The sequence below is a fragment of the Entelurus aequoreus genome, linkage group LG07 (genome assembly GCF_033978785.1).
Source record: "Entelurus aequoreus isolate RoL-2023_Sb linkage group LG07, RoL_Eaeq_v1.1, whole genome shotgun sequence".
Lineage (NCBI taxonomy): Eukaryota > Metazoa > Chordata > Actinopteri > Syngnathiformes > Syngnathidae > Entelurus > Entelurus aequoreus.
This window is the reverse complement of record NC_084737.1, coordinates 55,851,855-55,869,273: the sequence shown is the minus strand read 5'-3', so window position 1 is coordinate 55,869,273 and position 17,419 is coordinate 55,851,855. Positions and strand designations below refer to the sequence as shown.

Here is a 17,419-nt window from a genome sequence, read left to right as displayed (position 1 = left end):
CACATCGCATATTTACACACGCGCATCTGACTAGAATACCCTTATGTGCATTACATATATCAACATCAACTACCTACTGTACTGTTTACTTGTTGAAATACCCTTTTTAGAACAAATATCTACCCACATAATTTATATGTGTATATATATATATATATATATATATATATATATATATATATATATATATATATATATATATATATATATATATATATATATATATATATATATATATGTATGTATGTGTATCTATATATATTTCTGTGTAACTGTTTTTATATTGTTTTACTTTCTTTTTTATTCAAGAAAATGTTTTTAATTTAGTTATCTTATTTCATAATTTTTTTAAAAAAAGTACCTTATCTTCACCATACATGGTTGTCCAAAGTAGGCATAATAATGTGTTAATTCCACGACTGCATATATCGGTTGATATCGGTATCGGTTGATATCGGTATCGGTAATTGAAGAGTTGGACAATATCGGAATATCGTATATCGGCAAAAAGCCATTATCGGACATCCCTAATAATAATAATAATGGATTAGATTTTATATAGCGCTTTTCTATTATTAGATACTCAAAGCGCTCACAGAGAAGTGAGAAACCCATCATTCATTCACACCTGGTGGTGGTAAGCTACATATATATATATATATATATATATATATATATATATATATATATATATATATATATATATATATATATATATATATATATATATATATATATATATATATAAATATATATACATATAAACATATATATATATATATATATATATATATATATATATATATATATATATATATATATATATAAATATATATATATATATATATATATATATATATATATACATATATATATATATATATATATATATATATATATATATATATATATATATAAATGTATGTATATGTGTATGTATATATGTATGTATATGTGTATGTATATATGTATATATATATATATATATATATATATATATATATATGTATATATATATATATATATATATATGCATACACATATATATATATATATATATATATATATATATATATATATATATATATATATATATATATATATATATATATATATATATATATATATATATACTGTAGAGAGAGAGAGATGAAAAAAATACAATATAGAGTTAATAGTATAAAAAATTATATAGTATGAAGAATATTAGTCATGATAGTAATAGTAATATAATTTAAATTGTTCAATAAAAGGCCTAATTAGTAAGGTATCCCTTTTAACCATATTTTTTTTCCTACATATTAATAGTCTTTACAGTCCAGCTCTCAGGTAGGCTGTTCAGGCAGGTGGGGACCATAGTATCAAATAGATAGATGGACGGACGGACGGACGGACAGACAGGCATTGAAGTGTTTTGAGTACAACATCCAGATACAGACAATGTTTTGTGTTTTGTCGTATTCGTACATATAGAATGTAACCAGGCAATTAATATCAAACCTTGTTTCAAAAACACTGTTTATTGTATTGAACCATTCTCATCATGTCATATATGCTTTTGTGTAACAAGGAAGGGCATGGCCTAAAGTGAATAACGCCTCATGTTAAGGTGTGCCTTTACTCCTTAGACAACGTCCTTGAATCATGATGGAAAATAAATATATTTATACAAGTTGGAAGAGTACACATACAGGCTGGTATCATTAAGTGTAAGCTTGTCAGACATTTTCAAGTTGTAAAAATAAGCTTATAAATAGTCCAAAATGTCATAATATTCATTTTAACTGTTTCTCATACAAAATGTCACAGTACGCTTTTTGTCCTGACTTTTACACAGTATTGTTTCCACAGGTTCCTTTTTTGTGTTTCCTCTACAGATACCTTTACTGCCGGTGGGGGTGAGGCAACGAGGCACACTTGCAGACATATCCCAATTAGTAGTGTTTTGAACAGTGATTTTTAAACTGTAATGGTACGCAGGGTTCCTCTAGTGGTACGCCAAAAAATCATTTGATTAAAGTACTATGTTTTATTTTCTTATATTTAAACACAGAGTTACAATTCAAACTGTTTGCAATGTTACAGTGGCTAAAGTATTGAATATACTTGTTAAATAAAACATCTGGGTGGGCTTTAATGAATATTTAGGCCTATTAGGCTACTGTATTTTACTGTTGGTCATTATAGAGGTACTTGGAGAGCCAAGTGTATTCTGAGGTGGTAAAGTTTGAGAACCGCTGTGTAGAGGGGGGCGTAGTCTGCGGGCCTGCCGCAGAGCAGGGTATATAAGGACCGGCCTCGAAGCACAGCTGGCAGGTGATTGGATTACCCAGCTGGGGCTAATCATCCAATCACCTGCCATGCTTATTAGCAGCAGCCGGGCCAAGACAGTAGTTGGAGTTTAAGCCAGACAACCCACACATGTGCCCAAGACCACGCCGCAAGAGGAAGAACAGCCGAAAGACTGAAAAGTTGCTGAAAAGAGTGCTGACCTGGCGCGTGTGCGCACAATAAAAATATTATTGCACCTGACTACCGGGCTCTTAAGAAGGTCTGTCGCGATCAGGGGAACTCACAAGAGGGCAACCGCTACACGCTGGTTGAAAACCACAACATCTGTGGCAGGGAGAAGCTTATTTGTTCTCCTGCATCAGACTGTTAAATAATATATTGGTGACTGTTTTATTTCAGAAGTTATTTTTGTATCAGTGAAACTTAACAAAGAGATATTATTTCAGGCATAATAAAACATAACCTGAGCAGCATATCTGAAATTGTGTCTTTGGTTATAGAAAGTCTTTTGTTTGATAACAATTTCATATTACAGATGATGCATATGTTTAATGCATTCAAATTATAAGGCATTTTTGAGTAAACAGTGAGTATCATTTAAACATTTCATTGCAGGGCCGATTGTCTTGGTTTTGGATAATGAAAATGCGATCACCCTAACAATACCAAGAACTGAGTACGTGCATCACTAGGGGTATTCAGGCTGCTCCTGGGGATACGCCAAATAATCACTTGATTAAAGTACAGTGTTTTGTTTTGCTATATTCAAACACAGTATTACTGTTCAAACTCTGTGTAATGTTACAGTGCCCAAAAGTATTCAATATACTTGGTAAATAAAACCTCTGCCTTGTTTCAATAAATACTTAAGCCTACTATGCTATTGTATTTTAATGTTGGTCATTATGGTGATACTGGAAGAGCCACGTTTTTTCTGAGGTAAAAAAAAGTTTGAGAACCACTGCTCTAGTATTTTTCCATGTCCTTTTTTATACAAAGCAGAATGTTCACACTGATTCTTTGTCTTCCATCTGTTCTTGTTGGTCTGCTTCTGTTGCAACATTTCGTCTAGTACATTTTTGATTTGGTAGCTTTGGGTTTGTCCTTTTGCGATGGTTCGTTTACATGCCGACGTGAGTTCTGATTAAATATTTTTAAAATTCTGTCCGTGCATGCTGGGTCCAATCCTACACAAAACATTACACATACTTTGAAAAGTTTGATGTTGAATTTAATTGTCGGTTGACTGAGGACATTGTGATCAACAACAGTCAAAGGAAACCTGAATAATGTCATTAACTATTGTGAGGATCACCAGACAGAGTGAGGATACAACACGTTTGTCATAAGGCACTCCATTTTCTCACCTTGCCTTTTATTTTGTATCGTTTTCCCCTTTTGGATTCTTTTTTGTGTTTCCTCTGCAGATGCCCACTTCCAATGAAGGGTGGGTAACTGAGACACACTTGCGTCAGCTTCCCAATCAGTGGCGTTGAAAAGCCCCAAGTACCGACATTCTGTGGTTTAAAAAAAAAACCTTCAGTCTCCCACCGTCTTCCAGTCGTCCTCGTTGCTCCGCTCCTCCTTTTTGCCCAGTAAGTCTTGAGGTGGTAGTTTTTGGTTAGTTTTTTTTTTCAATGCGTCACTTTTGGTCATCATTTTTTTTCCCTGTTTACTGTAAGTACCAGATTTTTGTATTTTTGGTAGAGATGTCCGATAATGGCTTTTTTGCCGATATCCGATATTCCGATATTGTCCAACTCTTAATTACCGATACCGATATCAACCGATACCGATATATACAGTTGTGGAATTAACACATTATTATGCTTAATTTTGTTGTGATTCCCCGCTGGATGCATTAAACAATGTAACAAGGTTTTCCAAAATAAATCAACTCAAGTTATGGAAAAAAATGCCAACATGGCACTGCCATATTTATTATTGAAGTCACAAAGTGCATTATTTTTTTTAACATGCCTCAAAACATCAGCTTGGAATTTGGGACATTCTCTCCCTGAGAGAGCATTAGGAGGTTGAGGTGGGCGGGGTTGGGAGGGGCGGGGTTGAGTGGGGGTTGGGAGGGGTAGGGGGTTGTATATTGTAGCGTCCCGGAAGAGTCAGTGCTGCAAGGGGTTCTGGGTATTTGTTCTGTTGTGTTTATGTTGTGTTAAGGTGCGGATGTTCTCCCGAAATGTGTTTGTCATTCTTGTTTGGTGTGGGTTCACAATGTGGCGCATATTTGTAACAGTGTTAAAGTTGTTTATACGGTCACCCTCAGTGTGACCTGTATGGCTGTTGACCAAGTTTGCGTTGTATTCACTTGTGTGTGTGAAAAGCCGTAGATATTATGTGACTGGGACGGCACGCAAAGGCAGTGCCTTTAAGGTTTATTGGCGCTCTGTACTTCTTCCTACGTCCGTGTACACAGCGGCGTTTTAAAAAGTCATACATTTTACTTTTTGAAACCGATACTGACAATTTTGAAACCAATACGATAATTTCCGATATTACATTTTAAAGCATTTATCGGCCGATAATATCGGCAGTCCGATATTATCGGACATCCCTAATTTTTGGGTGTGGAATTTTTGACAATTCTGTCTTTGCAATCCTACAAAAAACTTACTTTTACATCCATCCTTCAAATCATACGGCCGTACAAAAACAATGAACATCTACAGTGTCACATGAAATAAAAGCACTATCAGTGTGCGTTGATGAAAACGTTCGTCCATCAGTAAGGTCTCCAAACGGCCTCGACGGCGGCCATGTTTGCAGGGGAGCTACTATGGCTCGACTCCACCTCCACGCCCACCCCATTGTTTTGATTGGGCAGAGGCGGGTGCAGGAGAGGCGAGCCGGTGGAAGCGTTGGTGCAAGGCGGCAGTATTCTCGGCGGGGAACGTGAGTCTCCTCCCCCCGCCATCATGGAGAACTGGTAGGAGCCGGTGGTCGTCGAGTAGTACACGTGGTACGGCGAGTTGGACTGAAAGGGCCTGTTTTGCGGCTGGTGCGGCACGTTTGACGGGTATGGCGTTGGCAGGTAGGTGTGGTACCTTCCGGCGGGTGTGGTCGCCATGGCTGTTGCCATGGTGATGCCGAGCGTGCCATTGGAGACGGGGTTGTGGGGGGGCGTGTAGGTGAAGGTGGCCGCCGTGGGAGGGTAATGTACGCGCGGGTCGGAGAAGCGTGGGTCCGGCAAAGAGGGAAGAGAGGTGAAAGGTCGTTCCAATGTCATCCTTGGGTCACCAAAGGTAAGGTCAGAACCTGAATGAGAAAGAATTGCGCTGACTCTGTGTTTAGTCCATAAATGTATATATACATATATGTGTGTGTGTGTGTTTTACCAGTAAGTCGTGAGGACAGATCACCCAGCGACGAGCGAGTTGGTGAAAGGGGATTGGCTGGGTGGACGCTGGGTGTGGCTATCTGGCCCAGGTATGGATACGACTGGTCGTAGGACCACGATGGCGAGGACTGCAGCGGTCGAGCATCTAAGAGAAATCGAATTAAAGATCATTTTTAACATACATTTTTTTATCGCACTTGCAATCATTATTTTGAGCTGGGGCAATGCCAGCTGACTTTGAGAGGTGGGAGGTGCGTGTCAATCACACGCACTAGAAAATCACTCAGTAGAGTGCAGACCCTCGCACAGGTGTGCAGATTGTGGCCTGCATGTCGGACATAACGAAAGCAACACTGCAAAAACTGAAATCTAAGTAATATTAAATATCTCAAATAAGGGTGATATTTGCTTATTTTCTGTCTGATAACATCATTCTTCTCACTAAGCAGATTTTATGTTAGAGTGTTTTACTTGTTTTAAGTGTTTTGGTCCTAAATGATCTCAGTAAGATATTACAGCTTGTTGCTGAGATTTGATGACCTATATTGAGTAAAACATGCTTGAAACTAGAATATCAACTGTTGCAAAGCTGTGTCATCAACACTCACAAGTATAAAACTGCTTTTTCAAAGTAAGAATTTCTTATTTCAAGCATGAAATAAAAAATCCTGACTTTGACACACTTGTGTCTCATAATTAAAACTTTGCTGTTTTATTTTCAATGAAACAATAGAACATACATACTCATATAGTAGTACAGTTGGCACAGTACAGCAAACTGACAGTTAATATTTAAACATTCAACATGTGACAATTCAAACAATTTTGACCAGAAATAGTTCATGCACATTCAGATAAATTTGTCAGGGTTGTCCCTGACAGTTTGGTCAAGTTTTAGTTTTCCTCTGCGTTTGTCTTAGTTTCCTGTCTTTAGTTCCTGTGAGCACTCTTATTTTGGTTATTCCCTGATTATCTCCCTGAGTGTTTTGTCCCCTCAGCTGTGGCTGATTGGCACCTGGCCACACCTGGTGCCAGTCAGCCAGCTGCTATTTAAACCTGTCCTGCCCTCCAGTCACGGTTGGATTATTGTCATTGTAATACTTGTCATTGCAGCTCCTACCTGTTTTGTCGTTTATTCCTGAATCCTGTAGCTGTTGGCAGCGTGCTGTTTTTTGTTCCTAGTTCCTGTTTGCCGGATCCTGTTTCCCGTTTTCCAGTTTGGCTCCTAGTTCCTGGTTTGTGTCTTTTCTTTATTTTTACTTTTGGACATTAAATAATGTTTTTCCGCACAATGCCTGCCGCCTTCTCTGCATCTTGGGGTTCGTCAACAACTCATTGTGACAGAATAATCCAGCCTAACACAAACGTCGCAGAGATGTCCATGGCAGAGAGGCTTAACAAGGCTTTAGAACTAATGGCTAATTTAAAGAAAAGTTTGGCCGCTTTTCAAGCCCTCTCCCACCCACCCCTGTCGTCTGTGGGCCTATCTGGGGACGTCTGGGATCCGTCCCTTGGGGGGGGGGGGGGGGGTTAGGAGTAGCTGTGCAGCTGGGGAGGCACAGCTACTCACCCCAGTGGGTCTGCAAGAGATGGCGCCATCATCTCCGAAGGGTCTGCAACAGACGGCGCCATCCTCTCCGGTGGACCAGCAGACGCCACCACCCTCCCCGGTGGGCCAGCAGGGGTCTCCACCACCCTCTCCGGTGGGCCAGCAGGGGTCTCCACCACCCTCTCCGGTGGACCAGCAGGGGTCTCCACCACCCTCTCAGGTGGACCAGCAGGGGTCTCCACCATCCTCTCCGGTGGACCAGCAGGGGTCTCCACCACCCTCTCCGGTGGACCAGCAGGGGTCTCCACCACCCTCTCCGGTGGGCCAGCAGAGGGCGCCGCCACCATCGTCTCCGGTGGGTCCTCCTACGCCGGCGGTCGAGCCGCCTCGCCAATTGCGGCGGCGTTCAACTCGCCGTCGCCACCTGACTCTTCCCCGCTGGTTGCGGGGACACTTGGCCTGATGGCCCACCTCCTTGTCCTCCCTCCACCCTCCCTTGACTTTGGACTGTTTTTTTTATTTTGGGTGGGGGGGATTTTTTTGATACGTCTGGTATCCGTTATGGGGAGGGGGGCTACTGTCAGGGTTGTCCCTGACAGTTTGGTCAAGTTTTAGTTTTCCTCTGCGTTTGTCTTAGTTTCCTGTCTTTAGTTCCTGTGAGCACTCTTATTTTGGTTATTTCCTGATTATCTCCCTGAGTGTTTTGTCCCCTCAGCTGTGGCTGATTGGCACCTGGCCACACCTGGTGCCAGTCAGCCAGCTGCTATTTAAACCTGTCCTGCCCTCCAGTCACGGTTGGATTATTGTCATTGTAATACTTGTCATTGCAGCTCCTACCTGTTTTGTCATTTATTCCTGAATCCTGTAGCTGTTGGCAGAGTGCTGTTTTTTGTTCCTATTTCCTGTTTGCCGGATCCCGTTTTCCAGTTTGGTTCCTGGTTTGTGTCTTTTCTTTATTTTTACTTTTGGACATTAAATGTTTTTCCGCACAATGCCTGCCGCCTTCTCTGCATCTTGGGGTTCGTCAACAACTCATTGTGTTAAAATTCTTCAAAATTACAATAAAAAAAAATTTGGTTGGGGGCCGGGCTGTAAACATATACATATATATATTCCTTGCGCACTAATTGACTGAAAGAGCACGCACTTGGCGCGATGATGTCATTTTATCGATGGGAAAATGCAAGAAATGTGATGCCGAGCGCATATCTTTATGTCAAGATAATGGCACTAGCATTTACTTAATTTAAGAATATTTTTCAACATACTGAGAAAAAAGGTCTCATATTTGTTTTTTCCATCAAGAAAAGTGCACTTGTTATTAGTGAGAAAATACTTATTTTAAAGGTATTTTTGGGTTCATTGAGGTTAGCTAATTTTACTTGGAAAGTCTTGACAAGCCAAATTTTCTTGTTTTGTCGGCAGATAATTTTGCTTAGTTCAAGTAAAATGACCCTAACTTTTGCATTTTTTTGTTTTGTTTTTGAACACTGACTTTTTGCAGTGAAGTGTGTTGCACAATGTGTTTCAATTGGACCTTAACCTATTTTTAGGAAAACATATGTATCACAACAATACAAAATATGTCAAGTGCCACACTGAAAATAAAATTAGTAATTTAAAAACATTCTCAATTTCAAAATGTAGGTATGTTTCAGATTAAATTGCAAAGTAATCAATTAGAAAATAGAATAACAAGAAAAGTGTTTGCTATATTAAAAATGACTAATGTAACTATATAATAACTAAAATAAAAAAACATAATTTATACATAATAAATAAAATGATTATCTATTAAATGTTTTAATTGTAGATTACAAAAAAGTTTTCAATCTGTCTAGAACATTTTAGTAGTCAGGCAATGTAATAATGAATGCAACTATTTTTGCTGTATTAGCTTGTGTTTTGTATGTAGTTCCTACTTAAGATATACAGTATTGACCTACATTGTGTTGGCTTCATCAAAAGTGGAGAATATCAAGGTGGTTTCACTCTGGTGAAAAATACATCCCTGATCTAAAGTATTCTTGTCAAGTTTAATGTTGTTAAATAAAACTTTAAGCACAAAAACTATAAATCATGCAACCCACAATAAATGTTGCTATTGTGCAAGGTGGGAGTTATTAATAACTGGTAGGAAAGACTATATGACACTTCTACATGAGCAAGTACATAATGGACTTCAAGGATTATTTTGAGCCATTGCGGTTAATCAAAATCAGAATCAGCTTTATTGGCCAGGTATGTTTAGCACACAAGGAACGTGACTTGGTAGAATGTGCTCTCTTTGTTCAATGTAATGATATCTTTGGTGGTCATGCACTAAAGTTGATTCGATCCTGGAAGTGTGCCTGACGACTAAGACTTACATTCAGCGTCACTACCAAGGGATAAGAGGAACCGATATCATCTGTTAGTGTCTCAGTGAGTCAGCATGGTGACCACACACATGCACAAATAAGAAAATAAACAAAAGGGTCTCACTTAAAAACAATAGGAACAACATTTTGTGTACGTTTCTTGTGCCAGAAAGGACAAACAATTATCAACATTTTCCTGTCGATAAATAAAATCCTGATTGGCCTTTATCCATCTCAGCCATCCAACACGAACAGGCAGAGATGTCCAAAGTAAAGCCTGCAGCTCATTTTTTAATGTCCCTTGGCATATTGTAGAAAGAGAATAATTTTATGAAAACATATACAGGTATATATTATTATTATTATTATTAATATAATAATAATTATTATTATTAAATACAATGGTACCTCAGTGTTTGCTCTTAATCTGTTACAAAAGGTCAGAATCATACAAAAACCAAAGCAAAAAGAAAGAAACAAAATTTTTTGTTACCCGCATTGTTCGGCCGTACGATAACAAAACAGTATACAAAAACGGGGACCAAATTTTCATCAAAACACTAATTATAAAGAAAATAGGGAGTACAAAAACCTTAGTACCACTGAAAGGGTTTTACTTATTTTGTACTTTTTTACTCATCCATCCATTCATTTTCTGCCGCTTATCTGAGTCCGGGTCGCGGGGGCAGCAGTCTAAGCAGAGATGCTCAGACTTCCCTCTCCCCGGCCACCTCCTCTAGTTCTACAGGGGGGATAACGAGGCGCTCCCAGGTCAGCTGTGAGACATAGTCCCTCCAGCACGAGCCATCTCAACTGGCTCCTCTCAACATGAAGGAGCAGCTGCTCTGCTCTGAATCTCTCCCGGATGACCGAGCTCCTCACCCTATCTCTGAGGGTGATCCCAGACATCCTCTGGAGAAAACTAATTTCTGCCGCTTGTACCAGTCATTTGGGTCATTTGGGTACTCAAACTCCTCCACCACATTAAGGTGGACATTCATGGAGGATCATTCTTTTACTTAAACAATTGTAAATGATAAACAAAAATCATTGAATTTATTAGATGGTGTCTGATATCTGTCGGTCAATGGTATGATATTGCTGTGAGCAACTTGTGATGACCTCATCAAACTTGCTAGCTAGTGTGGTATTAATTTTGACTTGTAATAATAATATATATATATATATATATATATATATATATAGGTGGCGACTTGTCCAGGGTGTGCCCCGCCTACCGCCCGAATGCAGCTGAGATAGGCTCCAGTACACCCCGTGACCCCAAAAGGGACAAGCAGTAGAAAATGGATGGATGGATATATATATATCTTTATATATATATATATATATATATATATATATATATATATATATATATATATATATACACACTTATATATATATATATATATATATATATATATATATATATATATATATATATATATATATATATATATATATATATATATATATATATATACCTGTACATATATATATATACACACACTTATATATATATATATATATATATATATATATATATATATATATATATATATATATATATATATATATGTCAATATATGTATATATGTTTACATATAAATGTGTATATATTGATATTTGTATATATGTATATACATTTATATGTATGAATGTATATTTGATCATTTACAATGTTTACAATATGTACATATATAATTTGTACAATATATATATATATATATATGTATATATATATATTTATATATATATATATATAGACATTATATGTACATTATATATACATATATAGTTTATACATACATGTTATATAAATATATATAGACATTATTTATATATATATATATATATATAGACATTATTTATATATATATATATATATATATATATATATATATATATATATATATATATATATATATATATATATATATATATATATATATATATATATATATATATATATATATATATATATTACTGTCATGTTGAGTTCATCCAGTTCTTACCAGCAGACATCTGTGTGTGGGCGGGGCTGGCGAACGTGGCAGAGTGCAACGAGGCCGCAGCCGACTGGCGTGTGTTGCTGACGGAGGCCTGGTGATGGTGATGATGGTGATGCTGATGATGGGGGTGATGATGATGGTGTGGGGACGTTACTCTCATAGAGCTCCGCCTCAGTTGCTCCAGCTCGGTGAGCCTCTCGGAGAAGGCCAACGACCCGGGCTTGATGTCATCCATCTTTTGGCGATGACCTGAGAGAGGATTCATGACTGAGCTTGTTCTCTAACCTGACTTCCTCTTACACACACTTCCTCGTGTGTGTGTGTGTGTGTGTGTGTGTGTGTGTGTGTGTGTGTGTGTGTGTGTGTGTGTGTGTGTATGTGGTCGTTACAGACGGTATGGTTGAGCATAAACCCGGAGAGGAAGTTAATGTTTGCATACATGACTTTAGAAAGCTCCGAGTGTCTATGATAGAACATTGCAGACCAAAATGTTTGAACTCTGACTACTTTGTTTGTTCAACATTGACAATTCATGCGTTCTAAATATTCCCTCAATCAACCCCATTAAAAGTTGAGCTTCGCAAGAAGCCCTGCAGGACACCACATTTCATGCGTGACTCACGTCGTGGCTCTCTGGGACCGTCCACAGTGATTTTGATGGCTCTCTGGTAGGTCGCCACCTGGGGGGGGTTGGTGAACACTGTGATGGTCAAAGTGAAACTCTTACCTGCCAGAAGAAGAGCATAAAGAAGACAAGAGATGATATTTAATACAAATATCAAATATTTACCACATCCATGATGGCAGGTAGTATTTGTTTTTGTCCCTTGATCAAAGTCTAACATATTTAAAATAATGTGAAGGTAAAGTACCTCTTGTTATGTTTGTGTTACTCTGTGTGTGGTTTATGTGCAAACTTTGTTCCACGCTTACATGATCTGAAAACGTTTGCATTCCACGATAGTTTTGCTAGCATTAATCATACCTTCATTGTCTTTGCAGCCCAACATATCACATCCCAATACATGAAAGAAAAACGCAAGTTTAGTAGTTTATTAGTTAATAAGTATACAGTAAATCCTAGTTTTTATTTCTATCTAACAGACCACGGCTCGTGGGCCATTTACGGCCCCTTATTAATACGATTTTGAAACTGGCATTTATTTAGGTTGACGTGTCACGCTAACATCACGTGACACCTCTCATGAAAGCTGCAGAAGCAAGATAGCCGAAACTTGTCAGGTACAAAACTTTACCTTACTAGCCTATATAAATCAACCATTTATAAATACACATTAGTAGGCTGAATGAACCTCTTCAACATTGAAACTGGCATGTCGGATGTTTACAAATAATTTTGTAGCCGCCAAACTGTAGCCGCTTTTATGGTGTGCATTGCTGTTTTCAATTTACCGTACGTCTTGGACAAAAACAAGTATTTCAATAGTTGGGCTCTGTGCTTTTGAGTGACATATGAGTTATTCCGGTAATTATGTCACAGCAGCTCAGACGAGGCACCAAGCAGGTAGGTGTTTTTTACCCAGTTTGTTCATATTTTGTTGTGTTTCTCACATTTTTGTTGCAATTTGCAATTTGTAAAAGATGTCGATCAAGTAGAATGGTCTGAGAAGTAAATGAGGAGCGACATTCATAGGTTGTTATTATTTAGTGTTTTATCGTTCATAGTTAAAATTGTAAATCCCACAATCTTTATTTTCATGTACATTCTGGATGTCTCGATCAGTAAAACATGTACAATTCCATTACAATTTTTGATGTTGTCTGTCATAACATTTTTAGCATTCTGTCAGACATTATTGTGAGTTTTTGTATTAATGCTCCTGAAAAATGGGACCCAAGCACCACAAACACATAATTCACACATAATAAAGACAATTATCATCTATTAAGTGATTTAATTGTAGATCACAAAAAAGTTTTCAATCTGTCTAGAAAATTGTAATAATCAGGCAATTTAATAATGAATGAAAATATTTTCCCTGTATTAGCTTGTATTTTATATGTAGTTCCTGCTTAAGATATACAGTGTTGATCTACATTCTGTTTCTTGCATTTTTGTTGCAATTTGCAATTTGTAAAGTATGTCGATCGAGGAGGTGGTCTGAGAAGCAAAAGGGAAGTGACGTTCATATGTTGTTATTATTCAGTGTTTTATCGTTCATAGTTAATATTGTAAATCCCACATTATTTATTTTCATGTCCACTCTGGATGTCTCGTTCAGTAAAACATGTCAAATTCCATTGCGATTTTTTAATGTGGTCTGTCATAACATTTTTAGCATTCTGTCAGATATTATTGGGGACGGGTTGGGAGAATGCCGGGCCAGCAATCTGAGGGTTACTGGTTCAATCCCCACCTTCTACCATCCTAGTCATGTCCGTTTTGTTCTTGAGCAAGACACTTCACCCTTGCTCCTGATGGGTCCTGTTTAGCGCCTTGCATGGCAGCTCTTGCCATCAGTGTGTGAATGGGTGAATGTGGAAATAGTGTCAAAGCGCTTTGAGTTCCTTAAAAAAAAAAAGTAGAAAAGGGCTATACAAGTACAACCCATTTACCATTATTAGTTTTTGTATTACTGCTCCTGAAAAACGGGACCCAAGCACTCATACTGTACAGCATATTTTATCATGGATATATGGATATATATGTATACACACACACACACACACACACACACACACACACACACACACACACACACACACACACACACACACACACACACACACACACACACACACACACACACATACAAACATATATATATACTTACATTATATATGTATATATGTATGTATGTATAGTATAGTATGTAGGGCTTTATAAATAAAAGTTGGCATGGTAAATATTTGTATTTACCATGTGTGTATGTTTATATGTGTGTGTATATATTTATTTATGTGTATATATTTATTTATGTGTATATATGTATATACAGTATATGTATGTATGTATATATATATATATATATATATATATATATATATATATATATATATATATATATATATATATATATATATATATATATATATATATATATATATATATATACACACACACACATGTATGTATGTATATATGTATGTAGATAGGTAGGTAAGTATTGCTATATACAGTATATTTTGTACACATTCACACACCGACCCCCAGACAAATTGTTTTCTCTCAATGTAATCCTTGAGTCAAAATAATTGGCCAAGTCTGACTAATCACAAACACTTAATTAGACATTAATGTGGGTTTTAACAGAGTTACATTGTACAGAGTGACTATCAACAAATATTATGTGTGTGTATATATATATATATATATATATATATATATATATATATATATATATATATATATATATATATATATATATATATATATATATATATATATATATATATATATATATATATATATTAGGGCTGCAACTAAGGATTAATTTGATAATCGATTAATCTGTCGATTATTACTTTGATTAATCGATTAATAATCGGATAAAAGAGACAAACTACATTTCTATCCTTTCCAGTATTTTATTGAAAAAAAAACAGCATACTGGCACCATACTTATTTTGATTATTGTTTCTCAGCTGTTTGTACATGTTGCAGTTTATAAATAAAGGTTTATAAAAAATAATAATAATACAAAAATAATAATGAAAAAAAATAAAAATTGCCTCTGCTCATGCGCATAGCATAAATCCAACGAATCGATGACTAAATTAATCGTCAACTATTTGTATAATCGACTGTAATCGATTTAATCGATTAGTTTTTGCAGCCCTAATATATATATATATATATATATATATATATATATATATATATATATATATATATATATATATATATATATATATATATATATATATATATATATATATATATATATATATATATATATATATACACAGAGGGAACTTAGTTTTAGTATACAGCACTTTTTGTATGATTCGGTCTTCGACCAAAATTCTTGTCAAATCTTTGCTTTGGTTTTTGTGTACTGTCTCAATTATTAAATGTCCAAACATTGCACGTGACAAACTAGTCTGTTTGCCTGTGTACCATTTTGCGGTATTGAGTGCCTGAACAAAGCATCCCACGCGTTGGTAACTCAGTTCTCATTTATATGTGGTTCACATTGGTTTCTGCATGTACAAAACAAGTCTTCTGTTTGAAAAGTGTTTTGTTTTTAAAGTTACCTATAAATTATGAGTTTTCCCGTGTTCTGTCAGTTCTGGCAGCATTCATAGTGTACCGAGCTGCTGTTTTAAATACATAAATATTTGCTTCAGAGTAACTGTTATAACAGAGAAGGGAAGGGTGTTACTGTCCATGAGGAAGTTGTTTTGAATACTGCTCTTTATTCACGTGCACTTGCTCCTACTTGTCTTGTGTGTGACGATTGTGTTGTGCACTTTGTATGTTTGTGTAGTGTGTGGTGTACGTATTTGTGTGGTGTGTGTGTGATGTTTTTTGTGCGGTGAGTACAAGCATACCCCGGCCGCTGCGTCCAACGAAGCGCAGGTCATTGAATCGGGCCACTTGGTTTTTCATGGCAGCTGTGGCGTTGCGCAGCTCTGCTGAGTAGTTCTCGTCATTTCCTGCCATCACTGTCACCATTGTGCCTTCAGAAACCTCGCCAAGAGCCACCACCTTGGGACGTCCCACAAAATGATTAAGGGTTTCAGAATACAGTATAGGTGTCCCAAAAATCCAGACAGTGACACACAGGCAAAAATGCACGTATATCCCATTTTTGTTTAATTCAAAGTTCCAAAACTTTTACTATATACACAAACTACCTATTCCTCTCAAATATTGTTCACAAATCAGTCTAAATCTATGTTAGTGAGCACTTTTTCTTTGCCAAGATAATCCATCCCACCTCACAAATTTGTGTGGGGGGCGGGGGGTCAGGATCTGGCGTGACCACTATTTGCCTCACGCAGTGCAACGCATCCCCTTCGCATAGAGTTGATCAGGTTGATTGTGGCCTGTGGAATGTTGGTCCACTCCTCTTCAATGGCTGTGCGAAGTTGCTGGATATTGTCAGGAACTGAAACACGCTGTCATGTACGGCGATACACAGCATCCCAAACATTCTCAATGGGTGACATGTCTGGTCAGTATACTGACAATGCAAGAACTGGGATGTTTTCAGCTTCCAAGAATTGTGTACAGATCCTTACAACATGGGGCCGTGCATTGTCAAGCCGCAACCAGGTAATGGTCTCTGGTGTATGGCACAATAATGGGCCTTAGGATGTCGTCACGGTATCTCTGTGCATTCAAAATGCCCTCAATAAAATGCACTTGCGTTGGTTGTCCGTAACAGACGCCTGCCCATTTCATAACCCCACACCCACCATGGACCCCTCGATTAACAACGTTGACATCAGCAAACCGCTCTCCCACACGACACCACACACGTTGCCTGCCATCTGACCTGAACAGTGAAAGCCAGGATTTATCTGTGAAGAGAACACCTCTCCAACGTGCCAGATGGCCATCGAATGTGAGTATTTGCCCACTCAAGTCAGTAAAGACGACGAACTGCATTCATTTCGAGACCCCGATGCGGACGACAAGCATGTAGATGAGCTTCCCTGAGAGGGTTTCTCACAGTTTGTGCAGACATTCTTTGGTTATGCAAACCAGTTGTTGCAGCAACATTCCATATATATATATATATATATATATATATATATATATATATATATATATATATATATATATATATATATATATATATATATATATATATATATATATATATATATATATATATATATATATATATATATATGTTATATATGTATATATATAAATGTGTAT

The 17,419-nt window shown here is 36.9% G+C and overlaps 1 protein-coding gene across 3 annotated transcripts in view; it reads right to left on the bottom strand.

Moving 5' to 3' along the window:
* Nucleotides 1–1,637: 1,637 nt before the first annotated feature.
* runx1 (RUNX family transcription factor 1) overlaps nt 1,638–17,419 on the bottom strand; it is a 44,572-nt gene continuing 28,790 nt past the window's right edge. For all 3 annotated transcript variants that reach the window (XM_062054016.1, XM_062054017.1, XM_062054015.1), the window contains 5 exons: nt 16,081–16,237; nt 12,188–12,292; nt 11,569–11,814; nt 5,643–5,789; nt 1,638–5,562 (listed from right to left, as the gene is read on the bottom strand). In XM_062054016.1, the coding sequence (XP_061910000.1) occupies nt 5,030–5,562; nt 5,643–5,789; nt 11,569–11,814; nt 12,188–12,292; nt 16,081–16,237 (1,188 nt within the window). In that variant the 3' untranslated portion in view covers nt 1,638–5,029. The remainder of the gene's footprint in view (nt 5,563–5,642; nt 5,790–11,568; nt 11,815–12,187; nt 12,293–16,080; nt 16,238–17,419) is intronic.